The sequence below is a fragment of the Neophocaena asiaeorientalis genome, unplaced genomic scaffold (assembly GCF_003031525.2).
Source record: "Neophocaena asiaeorientalis asiaeorientalis breed wild unplaced genomic scaffold, Neophocaena_asiaeorientalis_V1.1 scaffold9, whole genome shotgun sequence".
NCBI classification, from domain to species: Eukaryota; Metazoa; Chordata; class Mammalia; order Artiodactyla; family Phocoenidae; genus Neophocaena; species Neophocaena asiaeorientalis.
In genome coordinates, this window is record NW_020171825.1 from 296,034 (window position 1) to 319,217 (window position 23,184).

At 40.1% G+C, this 23,184-nt stretch overlaps 1 protein-coding gene across 1 annotated transcript in view; it reads left to right on the forward strand.

Annotated features, from left to right (window-relative positions):
* Positions 1-23,184, forward strand: part of NALCN (sodium leak channel, non-selective) — a 273,387-nt gene that overhangs the window by 233,424 nt on the left and 16,779 nt on the right. Inside the window, exons 26-35 of the mRNA XM_024740178.1 lie at positions 1,275-1,379; positions 4,402-4,508; positions 11,906-12,026; positions 12,111-12,209; positions 15,781-15,874; positions 16,372-16,478; positions 16,683-16,757; positions 17,453-17,572; positions 21,570-21,638; positions 22,580-22,728. Coding sequence (XP_024595946.1) covers positions 1,275-1,379; positions 4,402-4,508; positions 11,906-12,026; positions 12,111-12,209; positions 15,781-15,874; positions 16,372-16,478; positions 16,683-16,757; positions 17,453-17,572; positions 21,570-21,638; positions 22,580-22,728 — 1,046 coding nt within the window. The remainder of the gene's footprint in view (positions 1-1,274; positions 1,380-4,401; positions 4,509-11,905; positions 12,027-12,110; positions 12,210-15,780; positions 15,875-16,371; positions 16,479-16,682; positions 16,758-17,452; positions 17,573-21,569; positions 21,639-22,579; positions 22,729-23,184) is intronic.

Below are 23,184 nucleotides of genomic sequence, written 5' to 3' on the forward strand. Positions count from 1 at the left end.
AGGGGACACGGGTTCGAGCCCTGGTCCAGGAAGATCCCACATGCCACAGAGCAGCTAAGCCCATGTGCCACAACTACTGAGCCTGTGCTCTAGAGCCCGCAAGCCACAACTACTGAGCCCGTGTGCCACAACTAATGAAGCCCACGTGCCTAGAGCCCGTGCTCCGCAACAAGAGAAGCCACCGCAATGAGAAGCCTGCACACCACAATGAAGAGTAGCCCCCGCTCGCTGCAACTAGAGAAAGCCCATGCACAGCAGAAAGACCCAATGCAGCCAAAAATAAATAAATTTATAAAATTCCATATTTTTTTTGCACTGAAGCCATAACACTGTGGCTTTTCCCACAGCTGGAATTGAAGGAAAACAGAATAGCACCTGACAATGAATGTGTATGCATCTTTGAGCCCTGATAGAATTCAGAAGATGATTTATTTGAGCCTTGCTTCAGAGGATGTTTCTATGTAATTTTAGTATCTTTAAGGGATATGTTTAGATTATTCAACCAGTAGAGATCAATCGTTTGTTCAGTATTTTGGCCACTTTTGTCTGCTGAGACCAAAATAGTCATCCAGCAGAGGGAGTACAAGGCAATTACCAGATTTGCTTCTCAAGACTCTGATCTTACACCCTCTGTGTGTGGCACTTTGATACGCCCTGAGCCCTCATGCTTGCAAGAAAGCAAAGCCACTATCCCCCTTACATAGGCTCTGCTAACAGACACATGAATCCATTTTGAGAAAATTTGGGAAAGAGAATTATTTCAACATTTTTCTTTTGTTCCATTAAATAAAATAAAGCAAAGTGTTGATTTCAAAATCAGAAAAGTCCAAGTCATGTCAAAAACACCTTAGCCCGGGCTTCCCTGGTGGCGCAGTGGTTGAGAGTCTGCCTGCCGATGCGGGGGACCGGGTGCCCCGGTCCGGGAGGATCCCACATGTCGTGGAGCAGCTGGGCCCGTGAGCCATGGCCGCTGAGCCTGCGCGTCCGGAGCCTATGCTCTGCAACAGGAGAGGTCACAACAGTGAGAGGCCCGCGTACCGCAAAAAAAAAAAAAAAAAAAAAAAAAATTCAAAACCTGTTGTTAATTTCCTTCTTTTAACATTCCAGCTAGGCTAATTGAATGACCTGCAGGGGAGAAGTTAAAAGGTAGCATCCAAAGACTGTGAATTTCATACAATGTTTTCTTAAAAGTCCTGTTCATAATCACTGCTCAAACCAAACCTACTGTTTATAATTTTTTACCAAGAGATTGCTGTCTCACCCATTTCTTTCAGGTCTCCATTCTTTTGCTGACATTAATGCTTGTTTTTGCAAGCTTTGGAGTTCAGCTCTTTGCTGGAAAACTGGCCAAGTGCAATGATCCCAACATTATTAGAAGGGTAAGATATCTTTTCTGTCTTTTGGGATGAAAATCAAGAACATTTACCATCCCTGGGTAGCCATGTGCTGAGGCTGCTTTGAGAACAGAACTCTAAGAATACTCTTCCCATGGACTCCCTCTGCTTAAAGCAGGCGGTGTGTCTCTTCTGGCTGGTAAAGGTTTATAAGATTAAAACACATCTCAGACAGTCCTGTTCCTCCCTCCTATTCCAAGGTCAAGCCACTGTTGACATCTTCCATATAGTCACCCAAGATTCCATGTGCAAACTTTCCCTTTAGGTCTTCCCTAACGTAATCCTGCCTCTGCTGTGACCTGAGACTCATATCAGCAAACAGCTCCCCCAAAATACAAAGGGCAGAGTTTGACTTCCACACCCCTTCGTATGACTTATCCACTCCACATTCCTCTGTTAGGAAGTCAGGGCCTTGCATTAACTCTTAGCTGCCCAGAATCTCCCCCATGAAGACAACTAAGATTCAAGCTTGAACCAAGCTTGAATACTTTCGATTCTTTTTTTTTTTTTTTTGGCCGCACTGCATGGCTTGTGGGATCTTAGTTCCCAGACCGGGGATTGAACCCAGGCCCCGGAAGTGAAAGTGCCAAGTCCTAACCACTGGACCGCCAGGGAAGTCCCTCTACTCTTTTCTTTCTCTTTCTTTGGCCGGTGTTATAAGAGGAGGCTAGCTTCTGGAACAGCCCCAATATGTCAGTAGCTGAACGTAATGAAATGAATATATTTATTGCATGTTGAATAATTCAGGCAGCTCTCCTCCAAATGACCACCCAGTGGCTCATGCCTCCTCTGTCCTGTGTCCCTAGCCTTTGCTGTCTTCAGAGTCTTCTCTGTTTAGCTGGCAGTTACGAACAGAAAACCATCTCTCTCTCAGAGGACTACAGGCAGAGCCTAGAAGCATCCCACATTCCACTGGCAAGAGCGTGGCCTCACCAGACTGATGTGAGACCGTGATGTGTAGTTTCGTGGTGTATTTTGTAGAAAAGGGGGCGGGGTTTGTTTAATAATTAGCCAATCTCTGCTGCATCGCCCACTGTCCCATTCTCTTAGAATCCTGCCCGATATTACAAGTAGGTTAATGGAGTGAACCCAGTTCTGCTGATGTATAAACTAGCAAGAGTATTTCCTCTTCCACCCAGGTAAAATAATGCTTAAGTCTCATTAAAATGGATGTTTCCAAAAGGGCTACCAGAGCTGAACTAAAACACTTATTCCCATATTTCCAGCAAACATCGCTGTCTAATATAAATTTTATACTACTATGACATTTCTACATTTTGAGGCTTCTAATTATAAAGCTTAGTAGCTCTCGAATTTTTAGAAAATATAGGTAACATCTTTGTCCAGTCAAAATACATTATCAGTCATGTTAATAATGAGATTTTTCAGGAAGAGGCAGAGCAGAAGAGACAAACTTAGGATGGGCAGACCTTACGCTATTTCACAAGGTATCGCCCGGGTCGCTGCTTCCTTTAACTCCCCTTCCCAGAGGTTCCAGGAATTTTGATAAACCTGACAAGACATGCAGGGAACATGGTATAAAGGTCACGGTGTACCAGATGAGCTAAATGAAGGCAGTAATAATGAGCTGATGCATTAGTCCACAAGCTTATGTAAGGAAAGAAGGGTTATTTTAGGTCCACCCTGAACAGAGGCCAGAAAGATAATAAAAACGTTTCAAGATGAAGCCTCGTAGGAATAGTGGATGACTCGGGGGTAATAATGGCCTAAGAGCCTTGTGATTTTACACTATCTGCTCATACCCAGCCCAAGCTAAAGAGTAATGACTTGTATAGGGGACGGAGGGCACACGGTGGACGGACAGACATACAGATACCATGAGGCATTTATTCTTTTCCACAGAACAATGAGGTCTGTGTGGGAAGCTCGTAAGGAAAGTCTAAGAAAATTTAGCCATCAAAAGAGCATCAGGAACAAGCAGAATAATTGCAAAACAAATTGGCATAGTGAGAAGTGGCCCGTGTCTTTGTATTTGGACGAATTCTTTTCTAGTCCTAACATAAGAGGCCAAAGCCAAGCGTGTCATGTGGATGAAGGGGATACTTCAGTTTACCTTTATAAAAGAAGAGACAGACCCAAGGAAAAGGGGAAACTAGATACCCCAACATTTGGCACAGCTCACATTTAAAGGCCATGAAGCTTGAGTTGTTGGTGCCATGTCTCCAGATGGAATCGTATAATATGTGGTGCTGGATGGATGGCTTTTTCACTTAGCATAATATCTTCAAGGTTCATCCATGTTGTAGCATGTGTCAGTACTTCATTATTTTTATGGCTGAATAATATTCCACAGTATGGATAGACCACATTTTGTTTGTGTATTTGTTGATTGATGGGCATTTGAATTGTTTCCACCTTTGAGCTATTGTAAATAATGCTATTTATAATAATAATGATATAAACATTCATGTACAAATTTCCATGTGAATATATGTTTCATTTCTCTTGGGTAGATACCTAGGAGAAGAATTGCTGCGTCCTGTGGTAACTCTAATTATTTAAGGACCTGCCACCCTGTTTTCCAAAGTGGCTGCGCCATTTTCCATTCCCACCAGCAGTGTATGAGGATTCTAGTACGAGGATTAAGATTTGTGCACAGCCTCGTCAAAGTTTGCTATTTGACTTCTTGATGAGAGCCTTCTTAGTGAGTGGGAAATGGTATCCCATTGTGGTTTTGACTTGCATTTCCCTGATGACTAATGATTCTGAGCACCTTTTCACATGCTCATTGGCTATTTGTATCTCTCCCTTGGAGGAATGTCAGTTCACATCCTTTGCCCACTCACTAACATTTTCAGCATCAACTTTCACCTGCTTATCTCTGAAGTCTTTGTTACTATTTGCTGAGTAGCTATGCACATGTCTGCTGTTATATAAAAGACCTCTGTCATTCTACGTAAAAAATGTTTCTTATCGTTTATCTTTTCTGACTTCATTTTCTGACCAGGTTCTTTTCCTCCTCCTTTTATTTTTTTTCCTGTTTTAGGAAGATTGTAATGGAATATTCAGAATTAATGTAAGTGTGTCCAAGAACCTGAATTTAAAATTAAGACCTGGAGAGAAAAAACCTGGATTTTGGGTGCCCCGTGTTTGGTAAGCATATCAGAAAAATATCCCGAAAAATGCTATATTTGTCAGTATAAGGGGTTTTTCCCCAGTTTTATTGAGAAATAATCGCCATACATCACTGTATAAGTTTAAGGCAAACAGCATGATGGTTCAATTTACATATATTGTAAAATGATTATCACAATAGGTTTAGTTAACATCTGTCACCTCATATAGATCCAGTTGAAAGAAAAGAAAAAAAATTCTCCTCATGATGAGAACTCGTACTGTTCTCTTAACAGCTTTCCTGTGTATCACACAGCAGTGTTAACTATAGTCCCTATGTTGTACATTACATCCCTAGTATTTATTTGTCTTATAACTGGAAGTTTGTACCTTTGACCACCTTTCTCCACTTCCTCTCCTCCCCCCACCTCTGGTAAACACAAATCTGATCTCTTTTTCTATGAGTTTAGTCGGAGGGGTTTTGCTTTTGTTTTTGTTTTGTTTTTTTAGATTACACACACAAGTGAGATTATACAGTATTTGTCTTTCTCTGTCTGACTTATTCACTTAGCATAATAGGCCTTCATGGTCCATCCATGTTCTATATAAGTATATATAGTATAAGGTTTTAAAGCAGTATAATATGGCATGAAACTAAAAGTAGTTCTGCTAGAATTACTTAAAATAATTTTAAGTAATGCAAGGCAAAGCACTGAATTACAATAGGATGCAAAAACAAAAGAAATAAGATAAGAGAGGAAGCGGTACACTGAGTCCCAGTGTTGCTTCATGAAACTAATGAAATATCACTGCAGTATTTTTCTAATAGTTTAAAGTATATATCTGGGCTCACATAGCTTTAAAAATTAGTGAGGCTTATAAAAAAAGAGTGAAATAATGCCATTTGCAGCAACATGAATGGACCTAGAGATTATCATACTAAGTGAAGTAAGTCAGACAAAGACAAATATCATATATTGCTTATATGTGGAATCTAAAAAAAAATTGATACAAATGAACTTACTTAAAAATCAGGAAGAGGCTTACAGATATAGAAAACAAACTTATGGTTACCAAAGGGGAAAGGGGATGGGGGGGATAAATTAGGAGTATGGGATTAGCAGATACAAACTACTACATATAAAATAGATAAAAAATAAAATCCTACTGTATAGCACAGAAAACTACATTCAATATCCTGTAATAAACCATAATGGAAAAGAATCTGAAAAAGAATTTATATATATATATAAATTTATATAAATATAAAAATTTTTTATATATACATATACATATGTATGTATATCTGTGTATATATATATATGTATATATAACTGAAGCATGTATATGTGTGTATATATATATAGCTGAAGCACTTTGCTGTATACCTGAAACTAACACAACGTTGTAACTCAACTATACTTCAACAAAATAAAAATTTTTTAGAAAATTAGTGAGGCTTAAAAGAAAAAAGATTTTCTATCAATTTTTAATCAAATCTTAATTCAACTTTTAAACCAATTTTTAACAATTTTAACCAAATTAAAACTAAACTCATACTGACTTTATATCTTTAAGGAAGATCTGATGTCCTCATAACAGTTGTAGAGAAGCCTAAATCATAAAACTATTTCAATTTTAAAACCCATTTACATTGAAGGATTTTGTTGTTGAAATCCTGGAAGGGAATAATCAGTAACACAATTGATTTTATCTAACTGCCTCTTTAAAAAAAATTTTTTTAAATAAGTTTTCAAAGCATTTACATCAAAGCCAGAAGTATCTGGTACCTTCTTTCTCAACCATTTCCCTAATGACTATGAATGAAATCTCTCAATCTGCTTCACTGATGCACAGAGTGTTCCATCAGCTTCATTTGTCCTTTTAAATCGTTATCTGTTTTCTTTTTATTTCATTTTTACCTCTTAGAATAATGAGTGAACCACAGAAACTGCTCTGCTTTTGTCACAATTGATGTTCTCTACTAAATGTCAAAACTCTTTAAAAGGAATAGCATTTCACCTAGTTGTACCCTTAGGACTCATTCTTACCTGCTTTGGCATTTCTCTAATATGAAATTCACTTTCATAAACAATTCAATATAATTTATATTGGTTTTCTTTTAATACCAAAGAACTGTGGAAAAAAGATTAATTTTGGATGTGAGGCTTGAGCATGGGTAGAGAAGTATATAACACATGGGAATATCTTTATCCCAGTGTTAACTAGAAAAGCAGTCTAATTTACATTACAATGAAATATTAAAGAAGCATAAAATGTTTATTTTGTTGTGAGAGTAAAACTCATTATTATACCGTAAATAATTTACTTATATCAGGACATCAGTTTTTCTTTCCAAAATTTTTTGGAATTTTGTCTAAAGTCTCAAAGTTGAGGTCAAGGGGAGATTAAAGTATCTTGACATTCTAAAGAGGCCAACTAAACCAATCCCATCAGAACTTACTAAAACATCATCCATCACCCAGCTCCTGTAAAAGAAAACACTGCATTCAAAGATAACATCATGGTAGTGATTGAAGTCAAGAGCAAAGTGTGCTATGGCGTCACGCTACCTTCCCTGTGGGGAAAGGTGGATGGCGCTTCTCCTCTTCCTACGAGGACCCCTGGAAGGACCAGTTGATATCAGAGTTTGACAAGGCAAGAAGAGAGGCTCTTGTGGGCAAGCCGCTCGTCACCATCTGGGAAGACGGGGTGATCTGCTGCTTCTGAAGGGCCACGTCATCCCTGCCAAGGGCCACCTGACCTGAGCCTTCTTGTTGGAACCCTGCTGCAAAGGGCTGTGTGCTGGGGACAGGGTGCCCTATGGGAAGAAGCTGTGGGAACGTTTCCAGGAGTTGGAGCTGAGAATCACCCAGAGGCTACACTCATAGCAGGAAGAGCACACTGGGGCATCCTCGTGCTGGGGAGTGTAGTCAATAGAAAATGTGAGGTACAGTAAGGACGACAGATCGAGAGCACTACCACCGAAAAGAGAGCTTGTTACTCATCGTTCCCAAGAGGAGGGGGCGTGCCACTCCACGGGGGGCTACCTGGGGAAGCACCAGGGTGGGTCAGCAGGCAGAGAGGTGGGGAGAGCTGGGGCCAAGAGCCTTTACTGTGGTTTCCCTGGGAAGGAATGGGTGAGGCAGGGCAAGCGGACTTAGGGATGGCTAGTTTGAATAATTGTAATGGGCTCTAGAGCATAGAGGCCATCTATTGTGGTCTGGTACCTGGCACTGGGGTGATTCGGGCAGGTGGATGGTGGCCCAGGGTGTGACAGCCTGATAGAGGAGGTGATTGGTGGTGGTGGTGGGGGGGTGGACTCTGGGTTAGTTGGTTTGTATTTGAAAAGCACACCCTGAAAAGGGCTCATCTCAAGGTCGGGGGGAGGATGAGGGAGGCACGAGGCCAGGAAGGGTGACTCAGGCATCTTACCGGGTGTCTGGAACAAAGTGCGTCCAGCGTCTGTATGTGGGACAAATGCTCAAGTGCCAAGTTCACAGAAGCTAGAAACACTGTTCAAACATGGAGTGTTTCTTGGGAACACCTAAATGAGTTCCGTGAAGGAACTGTGTGAAGGAACTGCTGTGAAGAGAGCGCCAATGGCCACAGTCCAGCGAAGTCAGACACATAAGATGTGACGTCTCTAACCCCAGCTGCATCCCACCGCTTCTTGTAAGACCCAGGCAGTCACCAAGAGGAGGAGTGGGTTAGAGTGGCTGACACTCTTTTTCCCTCCTCAGACCACGGGTCATGCTTGAGCTGCGGAGGGTGAGACCCTGGTACAGGTTTGAATGCAGTGGGCATTTTAGAATGAGGCAGACTATATACCGAAAAGCTCTGGGCTCTCCCCAAGGTGTCAGGAAGCAAGTAGGATGCACTGGAAGGTAGCATTAGGAGGAGAGTAAGCTGTTTCCGGTTGAACCCTACGGCGTTCAACCTGTTCCATAAAACCAGCTCTCTTAAGATTTTAAAATCAGCTAACTGAAATGTAATGTTTTATGTAAGCTATTAAGGACTTCAAGTTCAATGACATTTTAAAAGCACAAGCAAACAGAGGGACATCACTTGAACGTTATCACAATAGCTTTTCCCATTTGTTCAGAATATTGTGACTTGGGTTAGTTTTAGTGAAATATAAATCTTTCATCAAATAAATGTCAACTGTAACCATGATAATTTTCACATTTTGTTTCTCTAATAATCTCGTCAAGAGTTAGCAGCTGAAATTTTTGTAACTTTACATTGACTAATTTATGATTAAGAAAATAACTTATATCTGGGAATTAGCCTAGAGGAATGCTATGATAATTATAATTAGGACATAAATATGCACTAGCTAATTCAGGGGACAGTCTGGGCTTCTGCATTCTCTCTTCAGATGAATACATTCATTTTCCTCCAAATTACTCAGACTTGATGAGATAAAAATTACCTTGGTAAAAAGGATTAAACATATCATATATTATAAATATTGTGTGTTTTGTCTTAAGCAGAGGTCTGGGATTTAGGAAAAGGAAATGCAAGGGAGAGAAATCAACAAAGTATTCAGTTTTACAATAAATATATTTACTGAGTGTTTACTCTTCACCAGGAATTATGCTGTCACTGGGAACAAGCTATGGCCTCTGACACCTAAGAGCTAGAAGTCCAATGGAGAACAGAAAATAAAATTTAAAGTAATTTAATACAATATGCTGAAGTTTTAATGCTACATAAATAAGCCCCTAAACTCACTTGAAGTTCACCAGAAGCTTACCTCTAGGTAATTTCAAATTACACTGCGATACATTCTAGGCAGAAAGAGATCAGATTTTTTTTGTCGAGTCTAAGGCTCGAACAATTTGGGTACACTCTCTAAGAAAAAGAATATAAAACTACTTTGCTTTTTTAAGTTTAACAGAAACATATGACTATGTGAACTCACTCCTGGGCCCCTTCCTGAGTCTTGGAAGGGACCTGTGTCAGGGAGGGGCCCTGAGGCTTACCTTTAAGTTTCTTTTGCTCCATGATGTATCAGCCTCTGATTCTAGGGTACGGAGAGGCAAAGGGTTCAGTGGTACACGCAGGACAGAGGCTGCTAATCCAAACAATGACTGGACCAGGGAGAAGGACCTAGAGGAGAAGACACCCAGTTAACTCTTGAAGGGTGAATAGGAATTAGGCAGGTGAAAGGGGGAGGAGCCATGGGCAGGTGAGAGTGAGGGGCGAGGCAGAGGTAAGATTGTTGCAGGCTGTGGAAACTCAAATTGCTATTACTAAAGAGCGAGGCAAAAAGCAGTCTGCATTCCAGGAAGTACTAGTTTCTGATTTCTTTAGACGGCAGAGCTGTGTAAGATACAGGGTACCATTTTGGCCCATGTTATCCCCTGCATTTCCACATCCCAGGGCAGAGGCTAGATTCCTCTCCTCCATGGCAGCCCCATCTTCCCAGAGGAGAAGCAGCTCTCCTTATCATGACCTGGGGTCCCTGGAGCACTTGTCACTGGGAGGTAGAAAATTCAGATTGTGAGGTCAGAACTGATTCTTCATTTTTCTGAATTGGATAGACAATGTTGTAATCTTTTAAAAATTAACCAGAAAAGATAATATTTAAATAGCCTTCCAGATCAAGGGAGGACAACAGGAAAAATGACAGTAATGGACTGTGTTTGGGATTTGTTGAAGTCCTCTGTAGTTATTGGTAAAGTTTCAGACTTTCCAATTTTAGTATCATGAACAAAGCATAAACATATCCAATATGATTAAAACTGAGACTTTTAATGTGGTATATTCTTCCAGCAATTTAAGTCTATGATTCTCCATTTTACTTTTCTTGCTTTAGCCTGAAAGTGTATTTTAACATATTCTAACTTCTAAAGGATGTGGAACATGAGAATAGTTTGGGTTGCTGCAAATTCAGCTAAAAAAAGCACTTTTACATAAAGAAAATGGATGGGTAAGAAAGTTCAACATCAGATCTGAGAGCTGACTCACTTGGTTTAAAAAAAAATCCTTATTCAAGAAAACTGTGGCATCTGTAGAATCCTTACAGAGTCTGTCTGCTGTAAAATATATTAAATTTAATTGAAACCCCCAAAAGGAAAGATTGTTGGAAAAATACAAGAGAATATGCTTGTCTTTCATACTTAAAAAATATAAATCAGAATCCCTAAATATTAATTTCTGACTGGGGCTTTTTTACTATATAGAAAACATTTCTACCAATCAGCTTTAAACCTTTAAAAATACGTCAGTCTCAGTTTTATGTTTTCTTATTAGATTCCCACATATTTAGTGTTAAAAAAAGAAAACTTATAAAAGTATATCTCATGATAGTCTCCAGTTTTGAAAACCATAAAAGGTGGTAGAAGAATACTAAACTGGATTCCCCCTAGAATGTTGCCTCCTGTGAAGGTTAACTTTTGATAAATGTGCTAGCAAGAAAAAAAAATTATCAAAATATAATTCAGCTAGGCTTCAGTAGGCCTACTCTAGTCAATAATCCTGGGCTCAGGTCATCAAATGCAGGAAATGTGTTGATAGTCATGATTTTTCCAGCATGTGGTTGTCTAAATCTTTTAATTATTTAAAATAGCCTCAGAAAAGGGGGATTAAAAAAAAAACGGAAATCTTCTTCCGTTAACAAATATGTTAGCTAAGACCTGTAATGACTAGGGGAGATGCAGTGTAGTAGAAAGATGTTAGTGGAAAGAAAAAAGTATACACATGTCAGAAAAATAAGAAATGAGACATCCCCTGACCCCCCAAAAATAGAGGGTCCAAAATGTTTTAGAACTCAGGAGTTAACTGTGCGGTAGACAGCACACTATACACTGGGGTCTACAAGAAGTATCTGTTGAGAACATCTGGAGTTAATGAGAGAAAAACACCCACCTGGGAGGGGGTGATCTGGAGACACACAGGGTATGTGTCACCTCAGGAGCCTCTAAAGCATCACTAGGTCACAGCATGCTGCTCACGTGATGACACAGAATTAAGTGGCCAAATTCTACTCATTTTACACTTTCTGTACGAACACCAGGATTTGTAATTCATGCCTTTAGGAAGGTTTTCTAATGTAAAACCATTTCAAAATTCACATCCAAACTCCAAGGCCCCTTTGTAAGAATCTCATGCACAAGTTCTAACCAGAAAGTCCTCAGTATACTAATCAGGACCAGCCAGAAACATTGCAGAACCTCTGGAGCTAGAAGTCGAGGGACACAGCATTTTATTGTTTTCGATTGAGAACACCCCATCATTGCCTAATAATTAACTGCATAATTAATAAATTCTAACACATTGATGCATTCTTGTGAGTTCGCAAACAAATGCCATCGAACCTACCTTCCAAGTGCCTATACTTTGCAACCAAGATTGGAAAGAGTTATAGATATTGCCTTAGGGTGCTTCTCACTGGAATTCCACGGAACATTCCTCTTTCTGACTTGCAGGGCGAATCCTCGGAACTTTAATTTTGACAATGTGGGCAATGCTATGCTGGCATTGTTTGAAGTTCTCTCCTTGAAAGGCTGGGTGGAAGTGAGGGATGTTATTATTCATCGTGTGGGTCCGGTAAGCACGCACTGGAATCCTTTGAATGTTACCACAGCTGCTTTCATTGGCTTTGATGAATAACCGTATTTTTCATTTATACAGATGCATGGAATCTATATTCATGTTTTCGTATTCCTGGGTTGCATGATTGGACTGACCCTTTTTGTTGGAGTAGTTATTGCTAATTTCAATGAAAACAAGGTAAGAATTCTTAGTTTGAATTCCGCAGCGTTTATTCTTTCCTAGCCGCTCATTTTGAGTTCCCTTTTCCACACACGGCGTGAAGTCGCATTAAACTGTAAAGTGACCGGTGTAAATAATCTCTATAACTATTTTACAAGCTACCTCATTGCTGCCTTTCAGGCACATTATTTCAGAGCACAATTCTCTTGCTAAATTTCCTCTTTTGGTAATGGTGTCATTAATTTGCCGAGGACTGAAAAACGCATCTCCTATTGTTCAAATTGAAAGGATGTGCAGCAAGTTATTAAAATACAGTAGCTGAAACCGATGCACTGATTGCAGGTAATGTGCCTTTCACTAAGTGTAAATTGGTTGCTTCTGTGTAACTCAGTAGGTGAACTCAGAATTTTTTTTTTTTTTTCTTTTTTTTTTGCGGTATGCGGGCCTCTCCCTGCTGTGGCCTCTCCCGTTGCGGACGTAGCACAGGCTACGGACGCGCAGGCTCAGCAGCCATGGCTCACGGGCCTAGCCGCTCCACGGCATGTGGGATCTTCCCGGACTGGGGCACGAACCCGTGTCCCCTCCATCGGCAGGCGGACTCTCAACCACTGTGCCACCAGGGAAGCCCACAAAGCAATATTTAACCAAATTATTTTAAAAAGCTAGCAAATCCAAAATCCAATGAAAGATAGATAGTAATGTATTTCTCTAAGAAACTCATAAATCAAAACATAAAGAACATGTTAGATTTGACACAATGAAGACGTTTGGTCCAATGGACATATAAAGGTCTCTGACAATTTGAGACTGTGTATTACTTTCAAGTACAAAATGTATCAAGTACAAAATGTATCATCTGCAAAGTCATAAAACAATAATTACCAAAGAATTGATAATGTACACAACATGTTCTCTATCACAGTTTTAAAACATAGCAAAAAATTCCCCATAATTTGGAAATATTAAGACTGCATTTTAAGTAATTTTTGAGTTACAGAAGAAATCAGAATAGAAAATCACAAAGCATTTAGATAAATCATTTATAAAAATCACATTAAAACTCACAAGGTGGGCTTCCCTGGTGGCGCAGTGGTTGAGAGTCCGCCTGCCGATGCAGGGGATACGGGTTCGTGCCCCGGTCCGGGAAGATCCCACATGCCGCAGAGCAGCTGGGCCCGTGAGCCATGGCCACTGAGCCTGCGCATCCGGAGCCTGTGCTCCGCAACGGGAGAGGCCACAACAGTGAGAGGCCCACGTACCGCAAAAAGAAAAAAAAAAAAAAAAAAAAAAACTCACAAGGTATAGATAAATCAGTAATTAGATGGAAATTTATAGCTTTTAATTGTATATGTTAGAGAATAATCAAATAGTGATGATTAACATGCCAAATACACAAATCAATAAATTATAATCAGAGCAACAAAGTGAAATAGAAGAAAATGGGAGGAAGAAAATAACAAAGATAAAAGAACAGAAAATTAGTGATATGGAAAACAAAGTAACTTATAGAAAAGCTCAAGAGTGAGAAAAACTGGTTTGTTGAAATAAATTAGATTGATAAGACTCTTACGGGGGTGAGCATGAACAAAAATGTGGAAAAACAAGCTATGGTAAGTATAATCGTGCCATAATTGTTACAGGGATAGAAAGTTAGGCTTACAGAATAGAACAGAAAGCCCTAGGAGGGACCCATGTGTATATGAAGCAGAAGTAGCACAACAAGTCAGTGGAGAAGCTGAGACCATCCATAGTGGTGCTGGGATAATTAATTGTCTAGGTCTCAGAAATTAAACTGACATTTCTACCTTATACCATACTCAAGAATAAATTCCAGATGAATGAAAGACCCAGCTATGAAAAGCAAATTTTAAACCATTTTTAAACCATGGAGAATGTGCTTTTAACCCTGGAGTAGTTGTAGAGTTCTTGACATTAACCACAAAGTGAAATCCATAAAGAAAAAAATTTATAAGTCAGATTACATTAAAAGGAAAAGTTTCCGAATGATAAAAGACACACTAAGCAAAATTTTTAAAAAAAAGAAGCAAGCTAAGACTAAATACTTACAACTCACATAAGTAAAATATTAGTATCCGGAATATATTAAGAATCTCTACAAAACATCAAAAAGGAAATATCCAAATACAAAAATGAGCAAAGAATATGAACAGGCAATTTACAAAGGAACACACAGGAATCACCTTATATATGCATTGAAAATGTTTCGTCTCATTAATATTAAAACTAAATCAGATACGTTTCACACCCATCAAATGACCAAATTAAAATGTCTGATAAAGTCAAGTATTGGCAAGAATATAAGGAAATGGGAACACTTGTAGAATGAAACCAATTTTCTTAGTTATTGCTCTTTGGATAGCACCTTGGAAATCTCTGGTAAGTGTGGAAATGTGTAAACTCTGAGACCCCAGCAGTTCCTTTCCTAGAGATTTACCACAGAGCAAGATGTTTACCGTGAGACAGTACCTGTGGGTTTATTGCAGCATCATTTATAGTCCATAAACCTAAAATGATAACTTCTGATATATTTGTACAGTGGGATACTGTGTGATCAGTTCAAATAAACTAATCAGATCTAGTATCTAGTTGTATGGAAAATGTAATTTTCAATGAAGATAAAAACAAACTGGGGACTTCCCTGGCGGTCCAGTGGTTAGGACTCTGTGCTTCCACTGCAGGGGTCTGGGTTTGATCCCCAGTAGAGGAACTAAAATCCTGCAAGACGCGGGGCGCGGCCAAAAAAAAAAAAATAGTGTAAATTCCCACATGTTGGATACCATTACAGAAATTTATAAATTTAAAAACAAACACATTCTTGTATATTTATATATACATAAGCAGCCAAAGTCTGAAAACATAGTGAGGAGGACATTCCCCTGAAAGATAGTTAGCTCTGTGTCAGGAAAGGCAGGATGGGAGAGGGGAGGTGGTTTTTTCCCCAGTTTCTTAAATTATATTTCTGCCTTTGTAATATAATGTAATGAAATGTAATGTAATATATTCAAGTGCATTTTAATGATGTGCTCTATTATATAACAAAGAATATCTGATCTCATTTAACCGATTGTCACAGCACAAATTTCTTAAATATGCAATTCTCTGACCTCATACCACTTAAAAATAGTTTCACAATTGCATGTAACAGAATGATTTCTAAAAAGACACAATAGCCTTAACCAGAAGCAGCAGCATTGATAAGCTATCATTTTGCTGCAGCTTTTTCTACTATGAAAGGAAACTAACCACTGTTAGAGAGTATCTCTTTTAGAAAATCTAATCATATAGAAAACCTTCTTTAGATTTTCCCAAACCTGAATATTATACATGTTCAAAGATGCCAACTGAAGGCTGCTGAATCTTCTCTGAACCCCCGGCCCTCTTTTCTGGAACTTCTCTCAAGACCACGTTTGAGAATTCTGACCCTGTTTATCGAACCACCATGGTATAAGGAAGAATATCTTTGTTTTAAACCCACATTAATCTTGTTTGTGTCAGCAGCGCATTTGCGATGTCCTTGGTGTGGAGCACATGACAAAAGGTCTTTCTCTGTTTTCCTTTGTTTATTAAGGGGACGGCTCTGCTGACTGTAGATCAGAGAAGATGGGAAGATTTGAAGAGCCGCCTGAAGATAGCACAGCCTCTTCATCTGCCACCTCGCCCGGGTATCAAAGATGCTCTGATTTTATTCATGTTGGGCACTAGTGTTCATGGTTCCCCAGGAGTCTAAGATTTCAATTAAAATAATCATCATGAGGCCACTAGGCGACTGTGCAGAAGTTAATATAAAAACAGGCTCCAAACTACAGATCTCTCCATAGGCTGTTAAAACCAACCACCCAAAGGCCGTGCTTCTGTGCTCTCAGGATAAGCCTTAATGAAAAAACGAATTGTTAAATAAATATATTTGTGCTTGCCTTTTAAACATGAGTGAAATGTATTAAACTGACAGAAACTGAATGATGCGACTCTCCTTCCAGTGCAGACGGTGTCGTTTTAAATATTCAGACCCAGCCATTCCTGCAAGACACTTCACGGTAGATTGAACTGTAGGAGAAAAAAAAATGTAATGGGTTTTAAGACGAGCATTAAAGAAAATGAAAGGCAAGAACGTAAATGTGACCGATGTCTAAAATGCCCTTGCCTAAACCTTTCTTTTCAGATAATGATGGTTTTAGAGCTAAGATGTATGACATAACCCAGCATCCGTTTTTTAAGAGGACAATTGCATTACTCGTCCTGGCCCAGTCGGTGTTGCTGTCCGTCAAGGTACTCTATTTCACCCTAACACTCTGGGAATGAATTTTTTTATTCATTGGTGGGTCCAAGAACATTGCAGGCAGCCATGTCCACTCACAGTCTACATTTATAAAAAATTTAAATTCACAGTCATGTTCAGATGGGTGGAAGAGGGGAAAGTCTTTCCGTGTTGATGGAATGCAGGCACAGACGTGTGTGCTGTTTCTCTTACAGTGGGATGTCGAGGACCCAGTGACTGTTCCTTTGGCAACCATGTCAGTCGTTTTCACGTTCATCTTTGTTCTAGAGGTACAGTAATGAGTCAACTGGTGCTGGGGGCTGCAGTGCACATTTTAAAGCAAAACAGCGTCCTTCTTCCATGGCACTTCCTTTCACCTCCGCGTTGCGTTGCTTTTGAAGTCCTCTTTGGGGAACAGAATGCTCTTAGTATATTTCCTTTTCAGGCTGTTCTGCTTCGCTTGAACAGAGACTTCACTTTATATTTCCATTTTTCCAACTGCAAGAATTACTAACTGCTGTTGACGTTGTATCTGAATGTTGGCCTGTCTAGTTATGTGAGTTCAAATATTTACAGCAAACGGCACAAACCACTGTAATTCAGGGACTCAAATTACAATGTGGTGGCAGAGGGAGTTGGCCCAGACAAGATTATTTTAATATGTGGTCCACATCACATTGCTTTCCAGTGCAATCTTCTTGGAAATGCAAGCAGATTTTTATTTTACCCTGTACCGGTTGATGTTTCCCAAAATCTATGGTCTTTTACTTGAGGAAGAAAAACGTCTTGCTATCAGAACTAGTCGTAGAAAAAGGAGAAGAGAGTGTGGAGAATATAGATTTACATATATACACAGACACATCAGTAATAAATTCTTCTCTTTGGTTTCTACATCCTTTAAAAAAGTAATGTGCCTCAGGTTAGTACATTTAAATATATGCTGAACACTCAGCCTCCGTTCATTGTCTTCATTGTTTTTCCCCAGGTTACAATGAAGATCATAGCGATGTCACCTGCCGGCTTCTGGCAAAGCAGAAGAAATAGGTACGATCTTCTGGTGACGTCACTCGGCGTTGTCTGGGTGGTACTTCACTTTGCCCTCCTGGTAAGCGCATCACTAAAGTTTATTTTAGTTGGTAATTTCAGTTCAGGTAACCCTGTTTCCAGTCTCATCTCACTCCAGGTCAGCCTACTCTCAAGGGTCAGGTTAACCTCCCTAAAATTCAGCCTTGACCATGACGGACCCTCGGACATGCTTGCACACACACACACACACACACACACACACACACACACACATATACATGTGCACACACTCGCACTCTTCACACAGACAAAAGCTGACCCCTCAGAGTCCTAGAGCCTGCAAGCCAGAAAGAGAAGGTCCTTCAAGATCCTTTGGTTTAACCCTCATTTTCTCAAAGGATCAAAAACAAGAGAGACAGAGAGAGAGACAGACAGAGAGAAATGGAAACCGAGAGATGAAGAGACCTGCCTAAATTCACACACAAGCCAGAATCAGAGGACCTGAACCCAGTTCTCTGAGTGGAAGTGTAGCTTCCGTGCCACTACATTATAATTAGGGCTTCACGGTATGATTCTCTGATACTTTGCTGCCTTATTTTCTCCCAGACACCCGGCTGCCATTTCTCGAAAGCCATCATTCCCCATCTCAACACCTGAGTTCTCATTGTTCTGCCTAAAATGCATTCAGCCTCCCCACCCTCCATTCAGCTCAGACTCTACACCATAGGTGTACTTGATTGTGATCAGGAGCTGTGTTGTCCAATAGAAATAAAATGTGGCCTGGATGTTATTTTAACTTTTCTGGGAGCCACATATAAAAAAGATATAAAAAAAGAAAGAGATGACATTAATTTAATAATACATTTTTAACCTACCATTTCCAAAATATTATCATTTCAATATGTCAGAAATGTAAAAATTATGAAGGAGTGAGGCTACACCCTTTCTTTGGTATTCAATCTTTGAGTGCCTATTTCACATTGACAGCACATCTTAATTTAGACTGGCCACATTTCAAATGCTCACTGACCACGTGTGGCTGCCATGGTGGACAGCACAGGTCCAGAAGACCTGGTTCCTAATCCAGCACTTCAATCAAGTTATTTGTCTTCAGTGATCTTTTGTTCCCTGCTCTGAACTGGGAGTATATTTTCATAATTTACCTAGTCCATATGCGCATTATGAAGGTCAAGTATCTGAACTTCTTCTAACTGTAAAGATTATACAAGCCCATAACATTATTTTTTTATATACAGCAGGTTCTTATTAGTTATCTATTTTATACGTATTAGTGTATATATATCAATCCCAATCTCCCAGTTCATCCCACCATCCCCCCCCATAACACATTATTATAAATACTTTCTTTCTTTCTTCTTTAGTCTTCCTTGATCCCACCCAAAAGTAATTGGGTGGGCTTATTTTGCCCTGCTCTTCTGTCCAGTATCCCATCCTCTCCAGTGTTAGAGTCATGCAGGAAAATAATCCCTAATGTTACTGACCCCGGCTAGCTCAATCAGTAAAGCATGAGACTCTTAATCTCAAGGTCATGGGTTCCAGCCCCATGTTGGCTGCCACATAGGTGCCAAATAAAAGCCAATACTCGAGATACAAGTGTCGGTAGGAAAGGAAAGGTTGCTTTAGTCAGGAGGCCAGCAATCTGGGGAGAAGGTGGACTCATGTCCCAAACAACCAACTCCCCACTGCCAGCCAGGGGGCGAGAGCTTTTAAAGGGGAGTTTCAGGGTTGTCTAGGTTGAGGGAGGGGGCTATGTGCAGAACAGCACTGTCAGCTCTGACAATCATCTTGAAATTGGTCATATAGTGACCTGAATATTATTTATAGCCCTTGAGGAGGAACTAAAGGTCCTTGACTTTGTTTAATGGCTAAACTGTTATTACTTTGTCTTGTTTGACTGCTTTCCTTTGCTTCTGCATTTTCTCACTTCTCCAATTAAATTTATTCTTTGGCTAAAGTTTTTCTACAGACAGGAGTCAGGCAGAGGACATGGGCTGGGGGGGCAGGAGGTTCTGTTACGGGAAGGCCCCATAGGGTCCTGCTCAGTTACACTAACACAGAGAACCCCTTTACACACCACAAAGGCTCTGCTTTAGGATGAAATTCCTGTGCTCAGGAAGATACTGAGTGTCCTTAAAACAGTTGTCACCCAAACTTTATTTCATGTAGGGTCCATATATCCATTTCCTTAAACGACAAAGGATCCAGAGCACTAAAAAGCTGCACGTCACTGTGCCAGCAATTGAGAAGAATGTAATGGGCAAAAACAAAGACAGTCACTGCTCTCATGAACCTCACAGCCTGGAATGTTAGATCGGTATTCATCAAATGCCCCCAGGTCAGTGAGGATTACAGCTATGGTGAGGGAGATGGAGAAACACGTGTCCCTGTGATGACACAGGAGAGTGCACGATGGCTTCATCAGAGAGATCCTGGAAGGCATCCCTGAGGGAGTGATGATTGGGATCAGTCTGTAGGGTGAGGGGAGAACATTCTAGGCAGCTGTCCCTATGATGGGAGGGTTTGGGAGGATAGACAGTATGACTGGAGTAGAAGGAGCGAGGGGAACGTGGTACAAGATCTGGTTGGGTAAGAGGTGTCAGACCTCTCAGGAGCTTGTAGTCCAGGTAAAGGATTAAGTCATCATCTCAGAAGCTGTGGGATGTCATCCCTTCCAGAATGCAAAGAGAGACGGTATCTACAATAGGCTCTGAGCTAACATGGAAAAGAGGAGCAGCAAAGCCCGTGTTTGTATCTTTTTCTAGACAAATTGTAGCCAAAAGCTATTCGGCCCAAACAGGAGAATGAGTAAACTTTCTAATTCCGGGTGTCCCCAAAAAGGATATCACATACCCGAAAGGCCAGCTTGCCTCTGCCTGACTGCTTCTGCTCTTCACCAAGAACCTGTGGTCCTGAAAGGTCATTCCTTCTCCACTCTATTTTGCAGTGGACTGTTGTGAAAGAAGACGCAGTCCTTGTTCCCATCCAAAGATGCTTCTGTGCAGACACATTCATTTCTTTGCACCTCACCAAGGATCTTCCCTTCCTGGGGGCCATCTGTGACTGTTGTCATTTGACTAAGCAAGGCTCCCGGGGAATAATCACGCCTTGGCATCAGCTTAATGCCACTGTCGTTACTGCACTTGTAACCGGTGGGGTCTTTGTTCTCAGATGAAGCTTTCTTAGTCATAGAGCACACTGAGTCTTCTCTTTTTTTTTTTTAATTAATTTTTATTGGAGTATAGTTGCTTTACAATACTGTGTTAGTTTCTACTGCACAGCAAAATGGATCAGCTATACATATACGTATATCCCCTCTTTTTTGGATTTCCTTCCCATTTAGGTTACCACAGTGCATTAAGTAGAGTTCCCTGTGCTCTACAGTAGATTCTCATTAGATATCTATTTTACATATAGTATCACTAGGGTATATGTATCAATCCCAATCTCCCAATTCCTCCTACCACCCCCCTTTCCCCCTTGGTATCCATGCAAGAGATATTACCAAGTCATCTCTTACTGCCACACACTTGAAGGAAGAGCTGGATGTGTATTCAAGAGGGAGGACTTCTCTGAAATCATCTCAGACGAATGTGCATGTGGCCGGCTTCAGCTTCCTTCAGAGAGAAGGAAGCTGAAACTGATCCCTGGCAATCTTTTCCAACACCAGCACCCCCTCTGGTTGTAGAAGGAAGCCAGGATTCTTTTATCTCCTGTCTCCCTCGACTTCTTCACTTGCATTGTTATCCTAGGGTTTTCTCGCTCCTCAAAGGACCTGGTCACTATTTTGTGTAAAATAAGTTTTAAAATACAGAATTCAGCTGAGTAAAACAGAGACGAAAGTTTCATGTAAGATTTGATTTTATAGCTAATATTTATTCATGAGTTTTGGCAGTGACCTTTTCAGCACCTTTTTAAGATACATTTCTTAGAGGAATTTTCACATTTTATTAAACTCATTATTCAGTAGACTTCACAGAAGACTTAAAATGAAAATTGGAACTGTAACAAGATTTTTCGTGCAAATTGCAAGAGGCTCTCCTCTGTTTAAATTTCAGAATGCGTACACCTACATGATGGGCGCGTGTGTGATTGTCTTCCGGTTTTTCTCTATCTGCGGGAAGCATGTAAGTACACTGTGAAGATGCTGTCATAGGTCACGTGGACACTGAAGAAAGGAGTGATGACTAACTGACTTTAGCTGCCCTTCTGGGTCTCCAGGGCTGGAGTTAACAAATTCCTAGACATCATAAATCAAAATGAGCAAATAATCAAATGAATCGGTAGCTTAATTGTCTTGTGATTCGTTTCCTGACATTTGTGTTATTTTAGTTATTCTAATTTTCTGAGTGAACTCAATCATCAACTAGAGATAAAATGTCAGGCACAAAAGCAAAGACTAATGGTCTTTCTTAATGCTTCTTTATTTTTATTGTTTTTATTTTTAATAAAGTTAAATAATTTTACTGCAAAGAAGAATCATCTTTAACAAATATTCATGATCCTATGAGTCCAGATTTACTGATGTTCTTTGTTAATGTTCAATACATTCCACATATATTTTTCATTTTTTACAGCACTGTTTTCTTTTTTGTTACTAACTTTATTTCATGTAGGGTCCATATATCCACATAATCAGTATGGTAAATATTTGATGGTTATTTGGTATTTTACCATCGTTTAGTTTTGTTTTTATGATCGTCTGTTTGTGGAAGAATCCTGGGTCTGCTTGCTATTGGCCAAAAATGCACAGCCTGTATAATAAAGAGGGAGGAAGAGAAGAGAAAAATAGAAGGCTTAAAATATTGTGGTGGAACTTTTATTAATTTGGCCAAAGAGGCTGAAGTTTGAAATATGAGCAGAATTTCTTTAGGTCTAATGGTATTTAATAAAATTCGAATTTAATACCAGATAGGAAGCAACTTTCAAGTGATAACCTTGAGAATCACTTTTGTGCCAGACTGCTTAACTGTTACTTACTTCCCGGGTTCACCATGGCTTGATGAGATGAATGTCCCCTCCCTCCTTCTCTTTCCGCATCCCCACCCCCACCCTCACCTCCACACAGGTGACGCTAAAGATGCTCCTGCTGACAGTGGTCGTCAGCATGTATAAGAGCTTCTTTATCATAGTGGGGATGTTCCTGCTGCTGCTGTGCTATGCTTTTGCTGGAGTCGTCTTATTTGGTACTGTGAAATATGGAGAGAACATTAACAGGTTGGTATATAGTTATCTTTCTTTCTTTTTTTTTTTTTTTTTTTTTGGGGTACCCGGCCCTCTCACTGACCCGGACCGGGGCACGAACCCACGTCCCCTGCATCAGTAGGCGGACTCTCAGCCACTGCGCCACCAGGGAAGCCCTATTTATCTTTCTATTCAAATATTAAGCAAACGTTTTTAGTAATGAAATCATGGATACATATCTGCATGTGTTTTAGACAAAGATGGGGAGGGGGAAGCAATCATTTGGAAATTAAAACAAAATAAAATGGCCAAATTTTAAATGACATTTTTCTCATTGAAACTATGCATGCTTACTGTTAGAAAATTAGAAAATTCAGAAATAAAAGAAAACAGGGGCTCCCCTGGTGGCGCAGTGGTTGAGAGTCCGCCTGCTGATGCAGGGGACACGGGTTCGTGCCCCGGTCCGGGAAGATACCACATGCTGCGGAG